This window comes from Mirounga angustirostris, unplaced genomic scaffold (genome assembly GCF_029215605.1).
Source record: "Mirounga angustirostris isolate CCGP_5_RB_7025 unplaced genomic scaffold, mMirAng1.0.hap1 SCAF_5, whole genome shotgun sequence".
NCBI lineage: Eukaryota > Metazoa > Chordata > Mammalia > Carnivora > Phocidae > Mirounga > Mirounga angustirostris.
In genome coordinates, this window is record NW_026991713.1 from 179,663,065 (window position 1) to 179,690,435 (window position 27,371).

The following is a 27,371-nucleotide window of genomic DNA, read 5'->3' on the forward strand; positions in this document are numbered from 1 at the left end:
CGGCAAGTTGGGGAGGAAGCGTGCGAGGAGAGGTCGCGGACAGCTTCCTGGCGCAGCCTTTGATTTTCCAGATCTGAGTTGTCAGCCGCATGGTGCGTAGGGTGCAGATGTCCTGTCCATGCCAGAGCACCCAGTCCTCCGGCCTTGCTCACGTAAAGCGCCCGCACACTGGTTGCAGGAAGCCAGCAGCGGTATTCAGAGGCGCCCAAAGACAACTTCAGAACGTTTTCCAAGTGTTCTCACGTGGGAGATAGGCTGGGGAAACCAGGCCTCCACGGTCAGGCCTGGGCCCACAGCCACCTTCCCTGAAGATGAGCCCCTCAGTCTGCTTCCCTCCGGCCCCTGGGGTGGGGCACGCCGGATGTGACACGGCCTCAGCCACCTGAGAGTGTCCAGGGGCGCTCGGGGTGTAGCGCTGGGGTTCCCTCTGCCCAGGGGTCCCACCATCAAGAGCAAGACGGACTCCCCTCCATGAAGCGTCCTGTGCTCACTTAAGTCACCGCAGACCCAGTGGTGTAGACAATACAGATTTATGATCTTACGTCATAAGTAGGCCCACAGGGCTGTGTTTCTTCGGGGCTCTGGCCAGAGTCTGTTTCCTTGTCTTTCCGGCTTCTAGAGGCTCTCACGTTCCTTGGCCCGGGGCCCACCCTCCGGGAGAGCGTCCTCTCTGTCCTCAGCTGTCCCTCCCATCTTCTCCCTGATTCTTTTTTTTTTTTTTTTTTAAAGATTTTATTTATTTGAGACAGAGAGAGCACATGAGAGGGGGGAGGGTCAGAGGGAGAAGCAGGCTCCCCGCCGAGCAGGGAGCCTGATGCGGGACTCGATCCAGGGACTCCAGGATCATGACCTGAGCCGAAGGCAGTCGCTTAACCAACTGAGCCACCCAGGTGCCCTTCTCCCTGATTCTTGACGCTCCTGCTTCCTCACCAGGACCCTCCTGATGACACTGCCCACCCAGATAATCCAGGGTCCCCTGCCAGCCCAAGATCGTTAACCTGACCACCCCCTGGAAAGTCAGATTCACGGGGTCTGGCCAGGGACGCGGGTGTGGACTCTGAGGACCGCACCGCCCCACACCGCAAAGAACCCTAGCAGTGATGTGAGGGGGACATGGAAGCATGGGGCCTGGATGGGCCTTGGGGCCGAGCTGCTGGATGGTGAGTAGCTCACGCATGCCCGTGTCCGGAAGACGTGCTCTCACACGGCTGTGAGGCTTTGCCTCGTTATCTGCAGCAACCCAGTTATGGATCGAATTTTCTCAGGGCTGGGTTTAAAGCCCATATTTTTCTGAAATCTTCGGCACTTGCTTTGCAGCTGCTTCTTGCTGGTGGATGATAGTGAACGGGTATGTACTTGATAAACAGGATCAGGTCAGAGCCAGCCCCTGCACGTATGACGTGACCCTGTTCCTGTCAAGTGTTCGTCTCTAATTTTACGTACACGTGAGAGGTGTCTGGGATCCCGTGCAGTGAACGTTCACGATACATGTCCGAGTGACAGAATCATCTGGATGTATGTGGCTTTTCTCCGTGTATTTTTCTTTATGATTGCATTTTATAACAAGCATGTATCGTTTTTGTTTTTTTTTTTTAAGATTTTATTTATTTATTTGAGAGAGAGAATGAGATAGATCATGAGGGTCAGAGGGAGAAGCAGACTCCCTGCCAAGCAGGGAGCCTGATGCGGGACTCAATCCCAGGACTCCAGGATCATGACCTGAGCCGAAGGCAGTCGCTTAACCAACTGAGCCACCCAGGCGCCCCAGCATGTATCGTTTTTATAGAAACAAATCATTAGCTTAAGAGCTTGTTGTGTTTGGTTATTTTGTATCACCTATGAATTATATGCCTGTGGTTGCAATTTTATGTTGTCCATAAATAGCCCGGTTTATTTTTCCTGGGAAAACCGCATTGATTTTATGTCCAGATACAGTTCTGCAAAGCACGTAGGGCAGCCAGGGGCAGGCCTGGTGCCACTCATGGTGGCTTCATGGGCCCTTTGGGGGAGGAGTGTGGCGGTCTGCTCGGGTGTCCCCTTTGGAGGCCGGGACCCTCGGGGCCTCCTCGAACGAGGGCTGCTTTCTGTCTGCACAGCTCACGTCATGCCCGTCCTTCCTGGGAAAGAATGAGCTATCTGTGCCTGTCATTCTGGCCACCGGGCGTTTGGATTCAGTCTTTCAGTGAGATTATTTATGGGCGAGAAAGCAGAGATTTTATTATTGCAAGAAACATCAAAGAGCTTTCTATCAGGCCACAGAAGTGACTTCGTTGTAGTGAGTAAAATTACCAACTTCCAGTCTTGTGCAGGAATGGAACCAAATTCACAGCGGCCTGTGCACAGAACTTAGCAGAGGGAAGGGGGGGCCCTCCTGGGAAGAAGGGAAGAAGGGTCCAGGCCGGGTGGCCGGTGCCAGTCGGTCTGATGGGGCTCCGTCAGGGCCCTGCTGCTGGTGGCCTAGAAGGACGTTATCCACCAGCGTACTTTCATTAGGGGACATGCCACGTGTTCCCCAGGCGTCCAAGGCCTTAGGAAGCCTGAGACCACTGTTGGGTAGGTTTGCTGGGCACTCAGGAAGGCGGGAGCCCGGGTGGCTTCTGCTGTTGTGTCGTGGTCTTGCTTTAAAATGCTCCTCTGCTGGCCCAAGTGGTGAGCAGGTCCGGGAATGTTCAAGATCGAGATAGGCAGGTCCTTCCTGATGCTGGACCTATGGGATCCAGAGCCGTGAAGGTGGACGGGGCAGTCGCTGCCTCACAGGCCTGCAGATCTGCAAGTGGGTCCAGTTCGTGTCTGCACCGCCCGAGAGCCGTGACGACTTCGCCAGAACTGCAGACTTCAGGACTCTCGTCTCCCTCCCCATCGAGGACCCTCTGGCATCTCCAGTCTCCAGTCGTCTCTTTCTTCTTCCTGGGACAGGGCTGTCTCCCTGGGTCTGCTTGATGACCTTCTCTGTGCCCTGCAGTCAGGCCTGGCCCACTTCTCTGCCTCTCCCTGTGGGCCATGCCCTCTCCTGGGCCTAGAGAGGAGCAGGGGGTGGCTCTGCTCTGTGCAAGGGGCCAGTCTGCAGGCCCCTGGGCAGCACAGGAGTGGGGGGGGGGGCTGTGCGTCCTGAGGTGGGGGGCGTCGCGGGCCAGAGGGAGGCCACCAGGCCCCACTGGGTGGGCACGGAGCTCTGAGGCCAACAGATCATGCTTGGTGCCTGGTCAGCCATCAGGCCTGGCGTAGACCCAGCGGCAGCTCCATCTGCAGAGCGGCTGTCCTGAGACCGACGTGACCCAGGCCAGAGCAGGCTTCTCTGCTCCTGGAGGGACTGGAGTGCATGTCTGTGGCGTGTAGCCACGCCAGCCTGGCCTCCGGCCTCCTGGCTTTGACTGATCCGTCCCCGGGGTGGGCTGGGGGCTGGGGAGCCCTGCCCAGCCACTTCTCAGGAGCCCTGCTGTCATGCTGTAGGCCCTTCCATGCTCGCTTTGTGCGGACCCTTCCCTCCTCCTCCTGGTGGACACCCCTGATTCTTCCAGGCCAGGCTGTGCCCCCTCAGAGGGCAGCGGGCCGGGGAGGGGTCAGAGCAGTTGGGGGTGTGGATGCAGCCCGAGGACGCACGAGCAGCAGGGCAGAGGGTGCCTGTGACCACCAGAACGAGGTGTCTCGAGATAAATGCTCTTGCCTGCTTGGTGCCTTTTTTAAAAGATTTTACTTATTTGAAAGAGAAGAGAGAGTGAGCATGAGCAGGGGGGAAGGGCAGAGGGAGAAGCGGGCTCTCCGCTGAGCAGGAAGCCTGATGCTGGGCTGGTCCCAGGACCCCGGGATCATGACCTGAGCCGAAGGCAGACACTTCACCGACTGGGCCGCCTAGGCGCCCCGTTGTCTGCTTGGTTTCTTATCATTCTCCCCTTTTCTCCATGAACTCAGAAGATAGCCAACAGAATCTCTGGAAAGCTGTGGATTTACTGCTGAGCCCTGGAGGGGAGGGGCTGCAGGGGTGAGAGCGGGAGAGCGCCTTGTTGTTCTCCAGCCTGTCCCCCAATTCCGGCCTGTCTCGGGGTTTGGACCAGCCTCTTGCCCTCAGTCCAGTGAAACCCCAGAGCAGTATGGCCGTTTCAAAGCCTATGCAACGTGGGGTGGGCCTCTGTCCCCTTCCCTGAATCTGGGGTTAGAGGCTGCTGAGCTCTGAGGAAGCCCAAGTGAGTCCCCGTGGGGACCCCACACAGAGAGGTCAGGGGGCAGGAAGAGGGACGCATGCCTGTGGCCCCCCTTGCTACAGCTGCACCTGAACTCCTGGGCCCGCAGAGCCTGGACGTGTCTCGGCCACAGGGCCTGCATCGTGTGCTGGACCGTGAGCCTGAGTAGGCCCGGGGCACTCGAGTGGGGGAAGGAAGTAGGAGAGGAAGTTACTTGGGTGCACGAGGAGCGTGAGGCAGGGGATGTGCTTGCAAAGTTGACCCCAGCACCCTAACAGCTGGGTTCCGGCAGGGTGGGCTTCCCTGGCCGTGACACGGGGGACAAGAGCTTCCAGGGCAGGACTCTGCTTGCCATGTTACAGTTTTAGATTTTAGCAGCTGCCCCACTGAGTAGCGGAGGAGAGCCCTGAGCTGCCTGGGGGACACCCAGCTTCTCTGTACTCCAAGGGGAAACGTTCTCTTGGGCCCTGGGGGTGGAGCAAGGCCCAGGGATGGAAGCTTGGGACTGCAGGTGCGGGATCCAGGAAGCTTGTGGTGGGCAGGCGGTGTTGGAAGGACAGCAGGTCCTGGATGGGTGTGGGGTGGGACTGGGGACACCCCCAGGGGAGCATCTGTCCTCCAGGCATGTCCTGGAGCTGAAGGACAGACCCTTCTGAAGATGTTGGCCTGGTTACCACTTTGGGGCTTTTAGGGTTGGACTGTGGGATCTGGTGGCTATCCCCCCCCCCCTTATTACAAAAGCCCAGTAATTTGGGGCAGGGGTGGGGGCCAGCCACTCGGAGGAAACCAGCTCTTCCTTCTTCCCATTGACCTGCAGGGTCAGTGGCACCTCGGGGACAGAATGTGGTGGCATGGCGGCCCCTACTGGACAGTGGCAGCACCGCAGTGCCTGATGAGGGTCCCCTAGAGGGGACAGTGTGTGCCGTGTTCCCCAGGAACTGCAGATAGGACCAGGGCTGTGCATCCCTCAGGCCCCAGGTCTTCCTGACCTGACGGCCAGGCTGGGGGCTTGGGGGCTCAGAGAGAACGGGAGCCGCAGGTGCCTGCTGTGGGCCTGGTACCACAGGGGAGTCAGTGATGGGTGGCAAGGGGTTCACTGCCTGCACCCACAAACTCTGCCTAAGGGTAGAGGCTACAAGGGGTAGAAATGGGATCTGGGGGCAGCAGGAGCCCCACCCAGAGAAGACCCCACTGGAGACAAGAGGGTCACTATGAATGAGGGGCCTCCCAGCCCCTGGGACTGAGTGCTTGGATGTGGGTGTCTGCCCAGGGCCATGGGGTCCCGAGGTACACAGCCCTGTGGCCCCTGCTCCTCCAGGCTCCTCTCTCCCTCTCTCCCACCACTATGCCAGTTAGTCCTTGCTGGGCTGCAGGCCACCCCAAACTTAGCTTCAAACCACAGCATTGTATGATTCTCATTTTCATGTCTCGGATTGGCTGCCCCACCTGAGGCTACTCACTTGCATGGGCATGGCCAAGACCTAAGCTGCAAGGTCTCTGGCAGCTGGGGCATCACTGTCTCTCTGGGCTCTCTCCACATGGTCTCTGCAGTGTGGTGGCTGGGGGCCAGGCTTTGTACCTGGCAGCTCAGGCCCTAAGGAGAGACAGACTGGGATAGAAAGAGACAGTGACACACAGCATGCACCAAGTGGAAGTTACATCCTTTTATGATCCAGCCTAAGAAGTCTGTGTGCTGTCTTGCAACCATCCTTCACTGGTTGGAGCAATCACAACCCCCACTGAGATTTTTTTTTTTTTTTTAAGATCTTATGTATTTATTTTAGAGGGGGAGAGAGAGAGTGAGCGCCTGAGGGAGGAGCAGAGGGAGAGGGAGGGGAAAAAGTCTCAAGCAGACTCCATGCTGAGAATGGAGCCCGATACAGGGTTCGATCTTACAACCCTGAGGTCATGACCTGAGCCATAACCAAAAATTGGAGGCTCACCTGACTGGGTCGCCCAGGTGCCCCAACCCCCACTGAGATTTAAGATGAGAACATAGATCCCACGTCTCAGTGGGAAGTGGAAGGAATGTCAGTCACGTTATAGATGATCCTGCAGGAGGAAAGACACAGATAGTTGGATGATGGAAGGATAGATGTTGGATGAATGGATAGATGAATGGATAGGCAGTTAGATGATGGATACATAGATGATGGATGAATAGATGATGGATAGATGGATGCATAGATGATGGATGGATGGATAGAGGATAGGTGGATGGATAAATAGATGATGAATGGATGGATAGATGATAGATTATGGGTAGATGGATGGATAGATGCATGGGTGGGGGGATAGATGATGAATAGATATGGATAGATGATGGGTAGATGATGGATGGATGGGTGGATAGATGATGGATAGATGATGGCTGGATAGATGACAGATGAATGGATAGAGGGGTAAATGATAGGAGATGGGTAGATGATAGAAGGATGGATGGATAGATGATGGATAGAGGATAGATGGATGTATAAATATGTGATGGGTAGATGATGGATAGTAGGTGGTGGATGGATAGATGATGGATAGTAGGTGGTGGATGGATAGATGATAGATTGATGATGGATAGATAGATGATGGATGGATAGGTGGATGAATAGATGGGTAGATGCATGGATGCATGGGTGGATGATGGATGGATTGATGATGGATAGGTGGATGGATGGATAGATGATAAATAATGGAGAGATGGATGATGGTGGATGGTTGATGATGGATAGATGATGGATGGATAATGTGTGGGTAGGTGGATGGATGGGTGGATGGATGCATGGATGGATGGATGGGTAGTAGATGATGGGTAGATAGATGATGGATAGATAATGGATGGATAATGTGTGGGTAGGTGGATGGATGGGTGGATGGATGGGTAGTAGATGATGGGTAGATAGATGATGGATAGATAATGGGTGGGTAGATGAATGGATAGATGATGGATAGGTGGATGGATGAATAGATGATGGATGGATAAATGATAGATGATGAATAGATGGATGATAGAAAATGGATGGATAGGTAGATGGATGGGTAGATGGAGGGATGGATGGATAGATGATGGATGGATGATAGATGATGGACGGATGGATGAATGATGATGGATAGGTGGATGGATGGATGGATAGATGATGGAGTGATGGATAGATAATGGGTGGATAGGTGGATGGGTGCATGGATGGATGGATAGATGATAGTTGGATAGATGATAAATAATGTATAGATAGATGGATGGATAGATGGAGGGATGGATGGATGGATGAATGGATGGTAGGCGGAGGGACCTTCTCTGAGAAATACAAGCCCTGTCTCAAATGCCTGGTCCTCTTGCACCTGTCAGGCTTGTCATGATGTATTGGTTCATAGACTGTGTCCATGGCAGATGGGCTCAGAGGCAGTCAACTTTGTTTGCAGTGTGTGGCACCTGATAAACTATGAAGTGCTTTCACACCTTCCTCCCTGTGCTTCATGAGACTGCAGGCTTCTCTGGACCACCTTGTCTGGGGTCTATGGGGGTCCCTTGTGCTTGACCCTGTCCTCAGGCCTGTGATCTGATCCTGGAGAGAAGCCCGTGAGATGTGGCCCAATGCCTCCTTCTTCAGTCTCCCCATCCTCTAGGGGGTGTGATGTTAATCTTGTGTGGGGCTGCTGAGGGGTAGAAGGCAGGACCCCTTCATTCAGCGGGGCTCAGCACAGGGGCCATGACGTCAGACCTGAGAAATATGGAGAGCCACTCCGTTCTCACTGGAACACAAGGGGAAAACCCTACAGGTCTGAGAACTCCTATAACTAGTAGAATCATACAACTTGTGTCTTTTTGTGACTGGTTTATTTCACTGAGTATCATGTGTTTTTTTTTTAAGCATTTATCTATCTATCTATTTTTATTTATTTAGAGAGGGCGCATGAGCTGGGAGGGGGCAGAGGGAAAGGGAGAGAGACAGTCCCAAGCAGACTCCACGCTCAGTGCAGAGCCCAACGCGGGGCACAATCCCACGACCCCGAGATCATAACCTGAGCTGAAACCCGGGGTCAGACGCTCAACTGACCACCCTCCAGGCGCCGTGAACATCACGTTTTCAAGGTTCCCCAGGTTGTGGTGTGTGTTGATGCTTCGCTCCTCTGTGGCTCAGGGATACTCCGCTGTGTGGACGGACCACAGTGTGTTGCCCACTGCTCATGTGACGGACACTGGGGTGCTTCCACCTTTGGCTGCTATGAAGAACGCGAACATTCACGGACAAGTGACTGAGTGAGTGTGTTTTCATTTCTGTTGAGTCTGTAGCTGGGGGTGGACTTGCCGGGTCCCTCGGGAACGCTGTGCTTAGCTGTTAGAGGACCCAGCGGACTGTTCCCACAGCGGCTGTGCATTTTCCATCCCCAGCAGCAGAGGATGAGGGTTCGAGGACCCACACCTTCCCCACTCTTGTTCCTGGTACTGAGCGGCCGCCGTCCTCGTGTGTGTGCACATGCGTGTGTGCGTGTGTGTGCGTGTGGGGTGGGGGAGAAGTAGGATCTAGTAGTGGTTCGATTTGCACTTGCCTGACTGCTGATGGTGCTGAGCATCTTTCCGTGTCCACATTGGCCATGGTAGTCTTCTTAGAGAAATGTCTGTTCAGATCCTTTTCTTGTTGCTTAATTGGGTCACTTGCCTTTTTTATTATTGACTTGTAAAGGTTCTTTCTAAGTGGATTTTTGGAATTTTTTTTGCCTCAATTTGCATGTGAACTTAAGATCCACTGCTCAGTGTCCTTGCTGGGAGGGGACAGGGTCAGGGAAAGAGAGCAAGGCTCCATATCCTCTTGCGGATCTCACCCTTCTCCCCACACCACGTTTGGGAATGGCTGCAAGGGGCAGAGAGCCGCAGAGGACCTCACCCGCTGGGCCCACCCCAGCCCCGTGAGGGTGGCTGCCTGGAGAGGCCTCGGGCACAGCACGGGGCCCACGCCTTTGCCAGCCCTCTACCCAGCCGGAGAGCATTCCACACCCGCCCTCCTCCCACTTCCAGATGCCGTTGCTCTTTGGGAAACCAAGCAAAACATGTTTTCAGATGCCCCAACACCGACTAAGCAAACCTTAGCACCCCCACCCTCCCATCATCTGCGGGGGCTCCCCTGGTGACCCCCAGCTTCCAAGAGGGTTTCTGGGCTCGCGCCACTCCCAGACAGGGATGTGGAGAGCATCTGGTGGCCATGACCCACTCCCCCTGCCTTGCGGGGCTGTAACTACCACGCCTCTGGCTTTAGGGTGGGAGGAGCACCCTGCATGTCAGCCCCTCTCCTGCGAAGCTCTGAGCCACTTGGAGCATCTTTCTTTTGCTTTTTCTGTGTTTCTCTGGGTGAGAAAACTGATGAGTCTTTCTCCTGGGGGTGGGGCCGCAGGACTTGCGCTGGGTAAGGCTGGCTCTAAAACGGGAACTGTCCCCGGCCACACCAGGAAGCTGTTCCTCGTGGTCAGGCTTGTGGGATTCAGTGGCCTTCTTACAGCCTCCACCCTGGGGGACTGGCTCCCTGGGCATCGTGCTTACGTCCTGCTGGGGGCTTTCCCCACAGCTCACACCTGGGCCCACAGCGGAAGCAGGGGTCCCCTGGGGGCTGTTGTGGAGCAGGCCCACAGAGGAGAGAGGGCAGAGGCATAGGGATGTGGCCGCCCTGCCTGGCGGGGGCCAGAGGAGGGTGTGAGGCCCCAGGAGGGTTCCCGGCCCGGTCTGGCTCCTGCTCTGCTCACACCTCGCCTAACGCCACTGTGGGAGCTGCTGGTCATGCAGCCTCTGAGTTACGAGGCTGGGGTCTGCCCCCCCATGGCATGCCGGGTCAGGGCTGATGCAATGTACACCATTTGGGTGCTGGCAGGGGGTGGACACGCCTCTGCTGGGTGCCTGGGGGTCTCTGTCTGCCCCCCTACTAGCTGGCTAGCTCCTCCCAACCTCTGAGGGTTCTGCACGGAGCAGGTGCTCCATGAATACGGTTGAAAGGCTGTGGCCGCCACCTGGTCCTAGAGAAGGAAGGCCCGGCTGCCCAGAAGGACGGTGCCATGTCAGCCAAGGACTACAAGCATTCGCCCAGCTCCTCCTGAGTGCCTGGGACTGGGTTGGGCCGGGGTCGGCCGGGACTGGCCTTCACGCTGGCCACCTCCCTTGGGCTGGGTGTGTCCCCTCTCCTGTCCCGGGCAGGAGTGCCAGCCTTACCCCCCTTACAGAATTTCCTCCAGAATCTGGAGACAGAGGTGTCCGGGCAGAAAAAGGGCTAGCGGACACAGGCGGGGGGTTTCCATCTCTGTGGGGATGGGGGACGCCGGAGGCACCCAGGCCTCATGCTGCTTCCTTGTCTGAGCTTGTCCTCCCCACCTGCCATCTGCTCTGCAGCTTCTCCGCTGTCCTGCCTCACTCCCCCCTTCCCTGGGAGCTCCCTCCTGCCTTCTGCACGGCCCCCCTGTGCCCAGGTCACCTGGGCCCCTCTCCCCGGCTCAGCGCCTCCTGGGTGGCCCGCCTGCTGCAGCCTCCCGGCGCTCCAATGGCCCAGGTCCCTGTCTCCGGCCCTCTGCCTCTGTGCCCACGGTCCCCAGGTGGACCCCTCCCTGATCTTGCGTGGGCTTTGGTGGTGCCACCATCTCCGGTGCCTCCTGTGGCCACAAAGCCCTGAGTCCACCCTCTCCCCGTGTGCGCAACCCCCATACCCAGATGAGCAAGCTGTCTCCCCTGGGTCATCGCCCGCAGGCCTGCCCTTCCCAGACTCCCTCCCATGGACCCCCAAGGGCAGACATACGGTCACTGTCTTACTCCCCACACCCTCAGGACAGGGGCCAGGCCCCCAGGACTGTGTCAGGACCTCCCCAAAGCCCCAGGCCTCCGTGCTCGTCAGCCTGAGACCCCTCCCTGTAGCTGGCTCAGACTCACCCTGGGAAGCCCTGCTGACCCCTCCCTGTCCTCCCTGATACTGGGTGGCCTCGCCGTCCCCTCCAGCAAACACAGGTGACAGCCGATCTGTTTCTCCTCCTTAGAGGTAGGGCCTGCCCTGCGTGGGCCCCTAGTCAGGCCCACAGACACCTGTCTGGTGTGTCTGGCTCCCCCTGGCCCTCCTTGAGGCCTGCCCTTGCCCATCAGCCTCTGGAGGGAGGACGAAGAGGTGAGACCAGGAGGGGGTCCCACAGGAAGGCATGACCCCGGGACGGGCCACAGGCCAGGGTTGTAGGTGGGAACCTAGGAGCCCCAAGGAGCCTGTGTGGAGGGAGCATCCTTGGCTTCAAGGGGAGGAAGATGTGCCCAGACTTGGGCCTGGGGTCTTTAAGACTGTTGGACTCCCAGGCCCTTTGCTCTTATCTCACCCCCAGTTAGACTGATCCAGACAGCCTGGACCCTCCCCACTGTTGGCAGGAGGCAGGGGGAGGGAGGAGAGGCCAGGGGTCCCCTGAGGAGTGGGCAGCCCTGGGAGCTGTCTGTTTCCTGACGCTGTTGTTCGAAAGCGGCTGAGAAAAGCAACGTCACACTGTTCCTTTGCTCCTGAGCCTCAGAACTGCAGACATCTGTTCCCTCCCAGCTGTGGAGGCGTGAGGCCTGGGTGGAGGGCAGGTTCCTCCTGGAGGCGCTGAGGGCGGGGCTGCTCCAGGCTGCACCCCGAGCCCCCGAGCCACCCCACCGCCGCCCCCTCCTCCATCACATGGCGGCGTTCTCCCTGCATGCATGTCTGTGTCCAGATCCCCCTTTTATAAGGACGCAGTCATGGAGCAGGACCCACCCTCATGACCTCGACTTTACTTGCTCATTTGCAAAGACCCTGTCCCCAGCTAAGGCCACATTCACCTTCACAGGTACAGGGGTTGGGAGGCAGTTCAACCCCCAGCATAAGCCAGCAAACAGCAGCCCACTGTGGAGACACTCCGCAGCCCTGGCTGGGGAGCGCTGCCCTCCGGGACCCTGCATTTCAGGGTCACCGCCCCTGCTGGGCACCTCGGGGGCCCTCCTGGCCTCCCTGGCCTCTGCATCCCGCCCGCTCTTCTGCCCCACAGCAAATCTCACTGGCTGCCTGGAGGCGCCTTGGCCAGACGCCCTGCTCTCAAGGCACTCCTGTGCCACTTTCACCTCCGGGAGCCTTGGTTTCTCCATCCTGTCTCCCTGGCTGGGCCGGAGGGTGTCTGTCCAGCACCTGCCAACACTGTATCCTGGGACCCCCAGTAAGCCCAGGGCCTGCTCTCCAGTGCGGGTCTCGACAAGGCTGAGTTTCAAACCCAGAGCATCCCCGCATCTTCCCAGCCCACCTCACACCTCCGACTGCAAGCCAGCAAGGATGGAGGTCCCTCTGCTTCCAGCCGCCTCCCTGGCAGCCTGTCTGGGACTGGAGAACCGGGAGGTGCTGGACAGAGACCAAACACCATTCTCAGGCTGCAAAGCTGCTCGCATCCAGAGGCCTTGGCGGGGGATCCCACAGACTAGAAAGGTTCCCTGGTGTTCGTACCAGTCCCTGCTGTGGAGATCTTAGAAATCCAGTTGGTAGAATAAAAAGACCTTGTTGATAGAAAGACAGGAAACAGTTGTGAGAGGTGGTTTCTTTTGTATTCTCCTCAAGCGGGTGTTAAAACCTGGGGTGCTCTGGGCCTGATCGTCTCAAAACTCTGGGCTAGGAGCTCTGGGGTCCATGGACAAAATCCTGGACCTGGTGGGGGTCTCTTTCCTCGTCTGGGGGATCCTGCCTGCGTGGCCGGGGAGGGCCTTCAAGGAGGGCAACGACCTGTGTCTGCCATCGGCCTTTGGAAAGTGGCTGCTCCATCAGGCTAAGGGCAGGGTTCCTCCCCTCCAGGAGGCCCAGGCCTGGCCCTGATCCCTGGAAGCCTCCGTCCATTCACTCCTTCCCTGGGAGAGCCAGCCCTGCCAATGCCAAGATGCGGCCCTGCTGGCTGGGGGCCAGGGCCCTGTCGCCCCTGCCTGCCGACGAGCCTTGCGTGGACTCCCCTGTGCTGTGGGGATGGGAGCAGGCAGACACTGCCCACAAGGAGCTTAGCGTCTGCTCAGTGGCTGTGGGCGGGTGGGCACCAGGTCTTGCTGGGTCCCCGCCCAGGCCCAGAAGATGCAGACCCTGTGTCTCTGCTGTGCTGTCACCAACTGGATCCTGTGTGGGCCCCGTGCTCCTCCAGCAGCCTTGACCACAGCCAGTGGGTCCCCTTGCCGGGAAGCCCTGCAGCCCCTGCCCTCGCCTCCTCGGGGGACTCTGGCTTCACATCCTGACTTCTCTTTTCTCATCCCTCCCCTGGCGATGCCGTCGCCTCCTCAGTCAGACGGGAAGACAGAGAAGGCAGAGGACGTGTCCCCGGACAGGCCGAGGCTGTCTGCTCACGTGGTTCCCTCCCGCAGAAAGCCCTGGTCCACACCTGCTCTTCCTCCGACACCTCTCTGTGGCCCCTCAGCGCTCCCGTGCTCCTCTCTGCCCCCTGGCGGAGCCGTGGCCCCTCTCCGGGCAGCCTTCCCAGTGTGTGTGTCTTTTTTCTAGTCCTGCGTTTTCCCCAGTCCTGACATGTAGAAGCCACGTGTGGCCTTGGGCATCTGATTGGATTGCTCCATACCTCAGACTCCCCATAAAATGGGAGTTAGCTAAGAAACTACATTGAGGGGTTTAACCTAACGCCTGGTGCCTGGTTAACTAGCCAGCAGCTGTACCTCGTTGTCATTAACATCTTCGTTAAGCAGCATTCTCCTCACGTGTGCTGGGTGGCAGGCTCTGACCCTGGCACAGGGGCCCAGAGATGAAAACGCCTTTCGTCTGCTCAGGCTCCAGTCTGATGGCGGAGAGAGCCGTGTGGTCAGCTGAGCACAAAGCACCACGGGACTAGTGACTTAGGAATGCAGGCCAGAGTGGGGTGCCGCGTTCTGCCGAACAGACGAGGCCCAGGAAGCTCTGTGCTCCCCGAGTTGGCTGCGGCGCGCAGCGCATGCACTTGGTGGGACAGGGCAACTGGCAGGGTCTTCCAGTGATTCCAGTGCCTTTCCCCTTGTCCTGCAAGGGCCCCTTTGTGATGTGAATCCACCTGAAACCCTCACGGAGATGTTGGCGGTGGACTAGGGCCAGTCGTCTAGCTGTGACGGCTCTAAATGCCCCTCAGCCCGCGACTGGGTGAACGTGGCAGGGCCCAGCTGAGTGACCTTTGAGTGGAACGCAGCCAGTGAAAGAGAAAAATATAGGCCGATATGTATTGACTTGGAAGATATGTAAGGACTTACTAAGTGAAAACCAACCAACCAACCAAAAAAACAAAAAACCCCACAAAAACCCAGTGGCAGGGCAGAAGGATTAGGGACCATTCTGGAGGGATGCAGAGGGATGGTTAACAGCGTTCGGCTCAGAATTGCCTGGGACAGGAGCTATAGTTCTTCAGTGTGATGCTTATTTCAACTGGATGTGTCATTGCATCCGTAATTTAAGAAGATGATGGAAAGAATTTGGAAAAGTGCAGAGTCAGAGGAAGGGACGGACACCTGTTACCTGTCGCCTCCATCCCTCCTGTGGCCCTCACTCCTGGGTCCCTGGCCTCCTCAAACAGTGGGGCTTCATCCTGGGCATGGGGACCCCCACTGTCCTGTCCCTCTGCAGCCTGAGCCCCCACAGCTGGTGGGGCCTGCTGGCCGACTCCTCCCTGGGGCAGGGGCAGTGTGAGCTGGTACCCTTCTTCCCTCAGCCAGCATCCCCAGCTCGCCACCGGGCCAGGAGTGCTGCCCTGCACACAGTAGGTCTCCAGGAGCTGTTCCCCACCCCCAGCACCGCGCGGAGGAGCCCCCCCAGGCCTGTTCAAGCCCCCCACCGGTGTGGCCGGGGGCGCTGTGCTCGGCTGGGGTGGGCAGCGGGGAGACCTTGGGGCTGGTCCCGCCGCGCGCGGGCTGGGGCCGGGTTGGGCGCGGAAGGAGGCCGCCCGCCCGCCCGCGCCGCTGGGGGCCGCCCGCGGGCCGTGCCGGCCAGAGCGCGCCGTGCGCCCCGGGCCCCGCGCCGGCACACGCTCGGCGGCCGCGGCGGAGACACCAGCGGCGGCGGCGGCGGCGGCGGAGCCGGGCCCGGCGGCAGGAATGCGGAACCGGCGCGCGGACTGAGGCCGCCCAGGATGGCGCAGGGCCGCGGGCGGCGGGCAGCCTGCGTGGGGCCCTAGCGCGGCGGGGCGGACGCTCCGGGCCCGCGGCCGGCATCCCGGGCGGCGGGCATCGCGGCCATGGCCACGGAGCGGCGAAGGGCCGTCCTGGAGCTGCTGCAGCGGCCGGGGAACACGAGCTGCGCCGACTGCGGCGCCCCGGGTAGGTGCGGGCCGGGTGGGTGCGCCCAGGGTCGTGGCCGGTCCGCGTGGGTGCGGGGCCAGGCTGCGTGCGGGCCGGGTGGGTGCGCCCAGGGTCGTGGCCGGTCCGCGTGGGTGCGGGGCGGGGTGGGTGCGCCTCTGGGAGGCGCGGGCCCGGGTGGGCGCCGGCGAGAGTGGGTGCGGGGCCGGGATGGGTGCGGCCGGGTGGGTGCCGGCCTGGATGCCAGCCCCGGGGACTGGGAGGGGTGCTGCGGCGCCTGCGTGGCCGGGGGGAGGGGGCGCGGGCCCGGGGTGCACCTGCATGGAGCCGGACGTCGCCTCCCAGCGGCCCCGGGGCCTGTGGCTGTGTCGCCTCCCCTCCCCCCGGGCTGCGTGTCTCGCTGTCACCCACGGACCGCCGCCGCGTTGCGAAACCTCGGCTCCGCAGAGAAAGAGGAAATCGCGCGGGCGAGCGTCTGCAGGGAGAGAAAGGGCGAGCCGCCCGGGGGCTTCTGTGCGTGGGTGTGGGGTCCACCTGGCTCCCCACCACCTGGAGGTGACGTCATGCCCCCCCCCCCCCGCCTGGGGCCACCCTTTTGCACGCGCCCTGAGCAGGGGGCTGGGGGAAGAAGCCCGGTAGGAAAGGGCTCCCCTCTCCCCACCCTGGCAACCGGCTGCTCTGGGCAGATGGCCAGTTCAGGTGGGGCCCTCCGGCAGGTGCAGCCTGTAACAAGCTCCCAGTCCACCTGCACCCATCCTCCCAGCAGGCATCTCCTGGACTTTGCTCCTGGGTGGCCCTGCTCTGGGGTGATTTCCAAGGTGCCGGAGTCCTGAGGAGCTTCCCCTCCCTTCCTGGGGCGATTTGTCCTGGGATTGGCAGGAAAAGGACAGGCTGAGCTTCCAGGCCAGCAGAACCCTGCTTCTGAGCCATCAGCAGCACCCCCTAGTCCTTGCTGAGGGTGGGGGCGGGGCAGCCTCACCTGCTCACGTCACCCCAGGGTGGAGGGTGGCCCCACTCAAGGGCTGTTCCCCAGGCACTCCAGGAGGACACTGGACACCCCACTGGGGGCTCCTAGCCCAGACTCCTCAGAACACACCTAGCACAAGCCCCCCAAGGAGGGGGCCTGTGTTTGTCCTGAGACGGCAGTCTGAGACATGCAGCCTCTGGGCACTCCAGAAGGGACCCGGTCACCAGCTCTCCTCTGTTGCCCACCCACTGGGCTGGGGGGGGGGGGTCCTTTGGCAGCCCCAGGTCCTGGGAATCTGCTGGTCAGCTACGGTGTTGCCAAGAGAGGCTATACCAGGAGCTAGAGTGTCCCGCAGCCAGTGGGAGTCTTCTCTGGAAGCTGGGCAGACTGCGGTGGCCTTGCCCCTGGCCTCCTGAGCCGGGGAGCCGCGGTGCCCACCCTGAGGGTGGGGGGCAGCATCGGCACCACCGTTGTGCTCTGCTCCTGCCCGCTGGCTGGCGCCGCTCACACGCTCCCCACCTCCCTCTTCTAGACCTGCACTTTCCCTTGTTCAGGAGAGTGGGCTGCACCAGGGAGAGGCTCTCAGCCTCAGGCAGGGGGCCGGGGGAGGGGGAGCTGGCCCTGTCCCTCTCCTTCCTGGGTACACTGCTCAGGAGCAGCGTCTTTGGACCCACAGCCTCCCTCCAGCGATCTCACGGGGTAGGCAGGTGGGACAGGGGGCTTCCTGGCCTCTTGGGCCCTGCAGGGGCCCCTCCCCTCCCAGTGGGCACTGCCATGCCCTGCACCCCCCCCACTCAGCCAGAGGCCACTGCCCCGAGGCAGGCACGCTGGGCTCCGGAGCGGTCAGTTCTTACAAGCCCAGCTTTCCCAGGCATTGGGCCAAGCCTCTGGTTTTTCAGAGTTGGCACATGACATCAGCATCTTGCCTTATCTGCCTGGCAGCCCAGTGGAACAGGCAAGAGCTGGCGATCGCCCCCATTTCACAGCTGGGGAAACTGAGGCCTTGGAAACTTGAGCCGCCTTGGGGGATGTGGGCCTTCAAAGGCAGAGCAGGTCTCTTGATGCCATAGTCCTGCCGCCCTTGCTGGCCTTCCCCACTGCTCCAGGGGCGCGGGGGCGAGGCCTGCTGCCCTGCTTCCTCCCTCATGACCCCGGTGGAATGCCCGCCCACAGTCTCTGCTGCTTGGATGGAGTCATCTGGTCTGTCCAGGTTCTGTGCCACCGTGCCTGCCGCCGCCCAGACGGGCGGCTGGGGGCCTCTCTGTGGTGACACGGACTGGCTCATGGCTGCCCTGCCTGACCACAGCCAGCCAGCAGCAGGGCATGGCCGGGGCCAGGGGGCAGGCCTGGGCCACCTCTAACCACCATGGCCCTCGCGGGCCAACTGGCCAGGTGAGGGCTCCTGGGAGGGAGGTGGGGTGAGGGAGTCCTTGCAGCCCCACAGGACTTGCTCCAGGAGTAGGCTCCCCCCTCCTTTGCGCGTGGGACCCAGCTAACAGCCTCCCAGAGAAGTGACAGGCTGAGGGAGTGGGTGCGTTTGCATCCCTTTCCCCTGCAAGGCCTGGGTGGGGGTCTCCATCTTGGGGTCAAGGGAGGGGGGGTGGGCCTCTGCACGTCCTCCAAGCTGCCTACCTAGTTGGGACAAATGATAGATTCTCTCCTTTGAGCCTCAGGTCCGATGCCCCGGAAGGACTTGGGGGCTCTCACGTCTTCAACTGGGTTTGGCTGTGGGTGATAATCGTGTGGTCCTTTGATGCGTGTCACCTGGGCATCTGAGTCACCTGGAAACTCCAGGTAAAGCCAATTCTGAGAGCACCTGGGCCTTCTGACGCGCACAGTCGGCGCCGTGAGGGGGTCCTCGTTTCTGACAAGACAGGTGGTTTGGGATGGCTGCATGCAGGCTTCTGTAGGCACGTTTCCGGAGCCAGGACCCAGACGGTCTGGCTCTGAGAGGCCAGGGGGCCAGTCCTTGCGGCTCAGCCACGACCGGAGGTGGTGCCTGCTCAACCAGGCAGGTGACATTGGAGCAGAAGCTGCTCGCTCAGCCCGGGAAGGCTTCGTGGCGGACATGACTCTCCCGAACTTGCTGAACTTGCTGTAAGCCAGGGCAGAGCAGCTTGGTGGGGGGAATTCCAGGAATTTGGCCTCGTTGGGGAGAGGGTCCCCTGGGAGGGCGCGTGGCTGGCAGGGGCTGCTGAGGAGTGGGCTGGGCGGGCAGCACCCATCTCTGGGGCAGTAACTCACCTGGTTCTTGGGTTAAAAAAATGATTATTTTTATTGTGGTAAAATATGCATAAAAGTCACCATTTTAACCATTATTTGAGAGAGAGCATGCCTGTGGACTTGCACAAGCAGGGGGAGGGGCAGATGGAGAGAGGAAGCCGAGACTCCCCGCTGAGCAGGCAGCCTGAGGCAGGGATCGATCCCACCAGGAGCTCCTGACCTGAGCTGAAACCAGGAGTCCGAGCTCAACCGACTGAGCCGCCCCCCTCGTAACAGTCTTAGATGTGCGGGAGCATTAAGTACACCATCCCCGTCCGTCTCCAGAGCTCTTAGCATCCTGTAAACGGGAAACACGGCCCCCCCGCCCCCACCCCCGGCTCTGCTGTGTTTGTGGGTCTGACGGCTCCCGGACCTCGAGTGAGTGGGTCCTGCAGCGTTCGCCTTGTTTCTGGCTCATTGCCACGCTCGCGTGTCCGGGCTTCTGTGATATGGACGCCCCACACTGGGCCTACCTTCCAGCAGCGGACACCTGCGTGGCTTCCCCCTCTTGGCCGCTGTGAACGCGGGGGTGCAAGTCTGAGTCTTTGGGGCAGAGCCGGAAGAGTAGGATGGCTGGGTCACAAGGTGATTCTCGGTCTGGAGGGTTGGGGGCTCCAGGCTGTGTCCGTCAGCTGGCTCTGTGCTTGGCCACAGGCCAGCAGGCCCCTGGTGCCCGTGCGTGTGGGGGGGGCTGGGGAGCAGCTGCCCCCCTCCACCCCAGCAGGGGAGGCTCAGCCACCCCGCTCTGCCATGCCGGGGACACTCACTAGGCTGAGATTGCCCCAGAGGGGACTCGGAGCTGCTGGGCGGGCCAGGGTGGTGAGCTGGGCCTGGTTGTTCTGAGGCAGCGCCGTGAAGGCAGGGGGTGACATCACCCCCCCCTCGGGCCCTGCCCTCCTCGTTTGCTGTTGACTCAGCCCTGCTCGGGCCAGGGGCCTGCTAGCGCTGTTCCCCACACCTGTGAGCTGGCTGCTCGGCCCCATTTCCCCCACGGATGAGCCACAAGGGGCTGCACCAGGCTGGCAGGCGTGGGTTTGTCACCTGCCCTCCTGGTGGCTGTTCCCTGTGGCCCCGTCAGGCCCAGAGCAGTGGCTGAGACAGGCTCTTTCCCCCCTTCTCTTTATTGTGTTAAAATACACATAACCTAGAACGGACAGTCTTAACCATGTGGGTGTGTCTGGTTCAGGGCCTTCAACGCCTTCACATCTGTGTAGCCAGCTGTCTCCAGAACTTTCCACCTTCACCGACTAAAACTCTGTCCCCACAAAACACGCCCCCTCCCAGGCCCCCCGCTGCCCTCTGTGAGCCTGACGACTCCAGGTCCCTCAGAGAAGTGGGGTCCCATGGTGTTTGTCTCGTGTCTGCAGGTCCAGCCCCATGATAGCATGTGGCAAAATTCCTTCCTTTTTAAAATTGGGGTGCAGGGACGCCTGGGTGGCTCAGTCGTTAAGCATCTGCCTTCGGCTCAGGTCATGATCCCAGGGGATCCCAGGTCCTGGGATCGAGCCCCACATCGGGCTCCCTGCTCAGCAGGGAGCCTGCTTCTGATGCTCCCCCTGCTTGTGCGCTCTTCTCTGACAAATAAATAAAATCTAAAAAAAAAAATAAAACGAAATTGGGGTGCAGTTCCCATGGAGCATGGTATTAATGTCAGGTGCACAAACCCAGTGATCGGGGTTTGTGTACATTGTGAAATGATCGCAGTAAGTCTGGTGAACAGTCTGTCAGCACAGAGCGTTACAACTTCTAAGATCTACTCTCTTAGCAACTTCCAAATATACAACGCGGTGTTATTAACTCCGGTCACCACGCCGTGCGTTACTTCCCAGGACCTGCTTATCTTCTACCTGGAAGTTGGTGCCCCTCGGCCCCCTTCACGCATCTCGCCCACCCCACTGGCAACCACCAGGCTGTTCTCTGTGTCGATGAGTTCAGGGGTTTTTTCCTCGGACCCACATATGGTATTTATCTTTTTCTTTCTGACTCCTTTCACTTAGCATAATGCCCTCAGGATCCATCCATATTGTTGCAAAGGACAAGGTTCTCCTCTTTTTTGTGGCGGAATACTATTCCAGTGTATATGTACACACGGCATCTTCGGTGTCCACTCGTCCGTCTGTGGACACTTAGCCACTCCGTGTCTTGGCCATGGTGAAAGACGCCACAGTGAGCACGGGGGTGCAGACGACTTTCCTAGTTAGTGTCTGTCTTTCCCTCCACAAAAGTGGAATTGCTGGATCTTACCGTAGTTCTATTTTTAATTTTTTGAGGAACCTCCATGCTGTTCTCCACGGTGACTGCCCCAATTTGATTTCCCACCAGCAGCGCACGAAGGTTCCCCTTTCTCCACATCCTCGCCAACGCTTGTTCCTTCTTGTCCTTTGGACAGTGACTGTCCATTCTGACAGGTGGGGGGCGGGGATTGCACCGCGGTCCTGATGCGCATCTCCCTGACGATCGTGATGAGCACCTTTTCGTGGACCTGCTGGCCACCTGTGTGTCCCCTTTGGAAGAATATCTGTTCAGAGCCTCTCCTCAATTTTTAATTGCATTGTTGGGTGTTTTTGATGTTTTGTTTTGCTACCGAGTTGTGTGAGTTCTTTATATTTTTTTAGATATTCTTATTAGATATGATTTGCAAATATTTTCTGCCATTCCACAGGTTGCCTTTTCTTTTGGTTGATGATTTGCTGTCCTGTGCAGAAGCTTTCTAGTTGGATGCGGTCCCATTGGTTTATTTTTGCTTTTGTTGCCTAATCAAAGAATCCTCACCATGACCGATGTCAAGAAGCTTACTGTTTTCTTCTAGGAGATTTATGGTTTCAGGTCTTACACTCAAGTTTTTAATCCATTTTGAGTTGATTTTTGTGTATGGTATGAGGCTGTCCAGTTTTCCCAGCCCCATTTATTGAATTGACTGTCCTGTCCCCGTCGTATATTCTTGGCTCCTTTGTCGTAGATTAATCGGCCATGTATGGGTGGGTTCATTTCTGGGCTCTCTATTCTGTTCCACTGATCTATGTGTCTGTTTTTATGCCAGCACCATAGTATTTTGATTACTGTAGTTTTGTAAAATAGTTTGAAATTGGGAAGCATGAAGCCACCAACTTTGTTCCCCTTTCTCAAAACTGTTTGGTTATTTGGGGTCTTTTGTGATTTTATACAAATTTTAGGGTTGTTTGCTCTATTTCTGTGAAAAACGCCATTGGACTTTTGATGGGGATTGCATTGGACTGTAGATTGTTTTGGGTAGTATGGCTATTTGAACAGTATTAATTCTTCCAACCATGAGCACGGACTGTTTTTCCATTTACTTGTGTCTTCAATTTCTTTAAGGTTTTATAGCATTCAGCATACAGGCTCTTCACCTCCTGGATTAACTTTATTCCCAGGTGTTTTATTATTTTTGATGCACCTGTCAATGGGATTGTTTTCTTAATTGCTCTTTCTCATGGTTTGCTATTAGTGTGGAGAAACAGAACTGACTTCTGTACGTTGACTCTGTGTCGTGTAGCTTCACCGAATTCATTGATCAGTTCTAGTGTGTGTGTGTGTGTGTGTGTGTGTGGAGGATCCTTAGGGTTTTCTACACATAATGTGTAGAAATAGTGAAATAATCTGCCAATAGAGACAGTTCTACTATCTCCCTTTTGGTTGTGATGCCTTTTACCAATTTTCCTCCCTTGTTGCTCTGGCCAGGACTTCCAGTACCAGATGGGATAAAGGCGGAGAGAGAGGGCATCCTTGTCTTGTTCCTGACCTTACAGGTAAATCTCTCAGCTTCTCACTGTTGAGTGTGATGTGAGCTGGGGGCTTGACCTGCGTGGCCTTTGTTGTGTTCAGGTACGTTCCTTCTGTACCCGCTTTGTTCAGAGTGTTTCTCATAAATGGATGTTGAATTTTGTCAAATGCTTTTACTGCATCTTTTGAAATCATATGATTTTTATCTTTCATTTTTGTTAGTGGAGCATATCACATTAATTGATTTGTGGATGCCAAATTGATTTTTTTCTTCCTAAGGACGTAGATGTTTATTGAACACGCTGCAAGGGATCAGTGGGCAGGACAGCAAAGGAGAGACTGCTTGGATGGATTTCTTGATGCAAACTTGCATCCCTGGAGTAAATCCCACTCTGTCATGGTGTATGATCCTTTTAATGTGTTGTTGAATTCAGTTCGCAAATCTTTCATTGAGGACTTTTGCATCTGTGTTCACCAGGGGTGTTGGCCCGTAACTGTGATGTCCTTGTCTGATTTTCGCATCAGGGTAGTGCTCTCCTCATAAAAGGAGTTTGGAAGTGTTCCCTCATCTTCTATTTTTTGTTATTAATTGGTATTGCTTCTTTAAATGCTGGTAGACTTCACCAGTGAAGCCATCTGGTTCTGGACGTTTGTTGAAAGGTTTTTGATTACGGATTCAATCTCCTTGCTACTAATCCATGTGTTCAGATCTTCTACTTTTTCATGATTCAGTCTTGTATGTTCCTAGGGATTTATTCGTTTCTTGTTCAATTTGTGGGGATGTAATTATTCATGATAGTCTCGTACGATCCTCAGTGTTTCCATGGTCTCAGTCGTAGGTCTCCTCTTTCCTTTATGATTTTATTGATTTGAGTCCTCTCTCTTTTTTTCTTGGTGAGTCTAGCTGAAGTTTGTCAGGGTTGTTTGTCTTTTCCAAAAAGCAGCTCTTTGTTTCATTGATCTTTCTATTATCTTTTTGTCTCTCTCTCTCTCTCCTTTTTCTTTTTAGAGCACACTCGAGTGGGGTAAGGGCAGAGGGGGAAAGAGTCTCAAGCAGACTCCACGCTGTGCATGAGCCCAGTGTGGGGCTCCATCTCACGATCTTGACATCACGACCCTGAGATCACGACCTGAGCCCAGGCCAAGAGCCGGGCACTTAATCAGCTGTGCTCCCGGGCGCCCTGGGCTTCATCCGTTCTCCCTCCAGTTCCTTGTGGTGCCAAGTTAGGCTGTTTATCACGGACCTTTCTCGTTTCTCCGGGCCGGCGCCTGCCGCTGTGGACTTCCCTCTCATCACAGTTGTTGCTGGGCTCTCTGAGTTTCCGTGTGTTGTTTTCCATTTTCATTTGTTTCCATTATTTTTTGATTTCTCCCTTGACCCACTGGTCGTTCAGTAGCATGTTGTTGAATCTCCACACACGTGTGAATTTTCGAGGTTTCTTGTAATGGATTTCTAGTTTCACACCATGGTGGTCGGAAGATGAGTCATGTTATTTTGATCTTCTTAAATTTATTAAGACTTGTTTTGAGGCCCAACATGTGGGCCTGTGGTCTTAGGTTTAGGTACTTGATCCATGTTGAGTTAATTTTTGTATATGCTGTTGGGTGAGGGTCCAGTGTCATTCTTTTGCATGTGGGCATCTTCCCAGTGCCCCTTGTTGAAAACTCTATCTTTTCCCCATTGAGTGGTCTTAGCACTCTTGTCAAATATCATCTGAGCATCTATGCGAAGCTTTATCTCCTGGTTTATTCTGTTCCACTGGTCGATATGTCTGTCGTTTATGCCAGTACCACACTGTTTTGATGACTACAACTTTGTATTAGATTTTGAGTCATGAGGTGTGATTCCTCCAGGTTAGTGGTTCTTTTTCCAGATTGTTTTAGCTATTCAGGGTCCCCTGAGATTCCGTGTGGATTTTAGGATGGGCTTTTCATTTCTGCCAACTATGTCATTGGGGTTTTGGTGGGGATTGCATTGAGTCTTTGATTTACTTTGGGTAATAGTGACATTCTGGCAGTATCAGGTCTTCTAACCCATAACATGGAATATGTTCCCATGTATTTATGTCTTCACTTTCTTCCTACAACATTTTATAGTTTTCATCATACAAGTTTTTTTTTTTTTATTGTTTTTGATGCTATTGTAAGTTGATTTGTTCTTGCAGTTTACTTTCAGATTGCTCAATCTGTATAAAAATGCAACTGACGACAGCCCCTGGCTGGCTCAGTAGAGCCTTCAACTCTGGATCTCAGGGTGCTGAGTTTGAGCCCCCTGTTGGGTGTAGAGATTACTTAAGAAATAAGTAAATAAAAATAAAAACGCAACGGATTGTCATGTGCTGACTTTGTATCCCATCACTTTGCTGAATTCACTTACTCTGACAGCTCTTTTGTGGAGTCTGTAGGGTTTTCCACATATAAGACCATGTCGTACGCAAACAGATCATCTTGCTCCCTCCTCTCCGCTGTAGATGCCTCTTCCCTCGTCCTCGTGCCTGGTTGCCACGGCCGGAGCTGCCAGTACCGTGCGGACTGGAGGTGGTGCGGGCAGGCACCCTCCCCTTGCTCCTCCTCCTCGTCGAGGAGGAGTTGGCAGTCTTCCACCACCGAGGATTACGGTTGCCGTGGGGTTTTCAGAGACGGCGGGTACCGTGGGGGGGCAGTCCCTCCTGTTCCTGGCTTGTTGAGTGCTTTTACGAGAGCGTCGCGTTTGGTCAAGTGCTGTTCCTGCAGCAGTTGAGATGGACGATCGTGTGGGCTTCCCCTCGTTCTGCTGACGACTGGCGGGTTCTCACGGGGAGCCCTCTGTGCTTTCCACGAATAAAGCGCTTATTGTGGTGCGTCGTCCCTATTGTGCTGCCGAGTCCTGTTTTCCAGTGGTCTGTGTTCACAAGGGATACTGGTCTGTGATCTTCTCGTAGTATCTCTGGGGTTCTGCTGGCCGCGTCGGATGAGTTAGGAAGCACTCCCTCCCCCTCAATTCTTTTGGAAAAGTTTGGGAAGGATTGGTGTTGGTTATTAAGTGTTGAGTAGAATTCACCAGGAAAGCCATCAGGGCCAGGGCTGTTCTTCGTTGGGAATTTTTGATGATGGATCCGGTCTCCTTACTCGTTTATAGGACCATTCAGATGGTCCACTTCTTCCTGACTTAGAATTGGTGGGTTTTCTGTTTCCAGGAATTTGTCCACTTCATCGAGGTGACCCTGTTGTTGGTGTACGGTTGTTCACAGCACGCTCTCATAGACCTTTTTATTTCTGGGAGCAGCGTCCCCAGCTTTGTGTCTGATTTGAGTGACTTGAGTCAGTTTCTTAGGCCATCCAGCTCAAGGCATGCCGATGCATTGATCTTCTCAAAGAAGCAACTTTTGCTTTCATTTATTTTCTCTATTGGTTTTCTTTTCTCCATTTCATTGATCTCTACTCCAGTCCTTACGATTTCCTCCCTTCTGCCAGCTTTGGGTTTAGTTTCTTCTTTGCCTAGTTCCTTCGGTTGTAAGTTCGGTCGTTGGCTTGACATCCTTCTTGTTTTGTAATGTCACCATTTATAGCTACAGATTTCCCCGTTAGCACCACCGTTGCTACATCCTGTGTTCTGGTGTCGTGTTTTGTTTTCCTTCATCTAATTTCATTTCATTTCTAATTTCCCTTGTGATCTCTTCCTTGATCCACTGGTCGTTTAAAAGCGTGTTACATTTCCGCCACATTGTGAATGTCCCAGTTTTCTTTGTGTTGACTTCTAACTCCACCCTGTTGTGGCCAGAGAAGGTACTCTGTAAGACACCTACCTTTTAAAATCGATCTAGACTTACCTGCGGCCTCACGTGTGGTCGATCCCGTACAACGGTACGACGCCCCGCGGGCCCTAGGGAGGAATGCGTGTGCCGTCCTGGCTCCTCGGTTTCCTTACTCCTGCCGGATGTCTCTGTCCATCAGTGTGAGTGCAGCATCGCGGTGTCCAGCTGTCATTCGAGGCTGGCGATGTCCCCCTCCAGCTCTGTCGGGTTCGGCTTCCTGTGCTTGGATAGTCTGTCATTAGGTGCGTAAATGTAATTGTTAGACCTTCTTGCTGTATCGAGGCTTCTACTCACATAGACTGTCCTCCTTCGTCCCTGTGGGCTTTTCCTGACTTAGTCTGTCTGATGTTCGTGAAACCACTCCAGCTCTCTCCTGCTGGCTGTCCACGCACGGTATCCTCTCCCATCCTTTGACTTCCGACCCGCTGTGTCTTTAGATCTGGGCCACATCTCTCGTGGACAGCCCGTGGTGTACCACGTGTTTCTGTCCGTCCTGCCGTTCTCTGCCTGTTGACTGGAGAGGTTCATCCCTTTACCTGTAATGTGAACGCTGGTAAGGAGGGACTTCCTCCTCCCTTGTGCCCTTTATGTTGTGTGTGGCCTACAGCTTTTTTTGTCCCTCGTTTCCTGCATTCCTGTCGTCTTCTGTGTTTAGTTTATGTGAAATGTTTAAATTCCCTCCTAATTTCCTTTTGTGTATATTCTATAGCTCTTTTCTTCCTTGTTGCCACGGAGATTACATTTAACATCCTAAATTTATAACCTCCTAAATCGAATCTGTAGTAGTCTAACTTCAGTAACGTGCAGAAACGCTGTTCCTTCACAGCTGTCTGTACGACACCCTTTTGGTTGTCGAAGTCACAGTATTTCATCTTTACACATTGTGTGCCCCAAGACATAAATATTCATTCATTCATTCATTCATTCATTCATTCATTCATTCATTCATTCATTTTTTTAAAGTAATCTCTCCACCCAACTGAAATCAAAAGTGGCATCCTTCTCCGACTGAGCCAGCCAGGTGCCCCATAAATAATAATTATTTTAAATGCATTAGTCTCTTATGTAGAAAACAAGATCTGGAGTTAAATACCAAAGTTATAGTAGTACTAGGTTTTACATTAATAATTTTTTTTTTATCAAATGAGTTAGTCTCTTAAATCATGTAGGAAACCAGGTTTAATACC

General features: G+C 55.9%; 1 protein-coding gene across 6 annotated transcripts in view; it reads left to right on the forward strand.

Annotated features, from left to right (window-relative positions):
• The window catches only part of ADAP1 (ArfGAP with dual PH domains 1), a 78,829-nt gene that overhangs the window by 2,984 nt on the left and 48,474 nt on the right, over window positions 1-27,371 (forward strand). For 2 of the 6 annotated variants that reach the window (XM_064593449.1, XM_064593450.1), the window contains exon 1: window positions 15,210-15,441. The exons of 1 other annotated variant lie outside the window; for it this stretch is intronic. In XM_064593449.1, the coding sequence (XP_064449519.1) occupies window positions 15,360-15,441 (82 nt within the window). In that variant the 5' untranslated portion in view covers window positions 15,210-15,359. Of the gene's footprint in view, window positions 1-15,134; window positions 15,442-22,348; window positions 22,417-27,371 lie in introns of those variants that run through there. 3 more of the 6 variants (XM_064593451.1, XM_064593453.1, XM_064593448.1) reach the window with 3 other exon arrangements.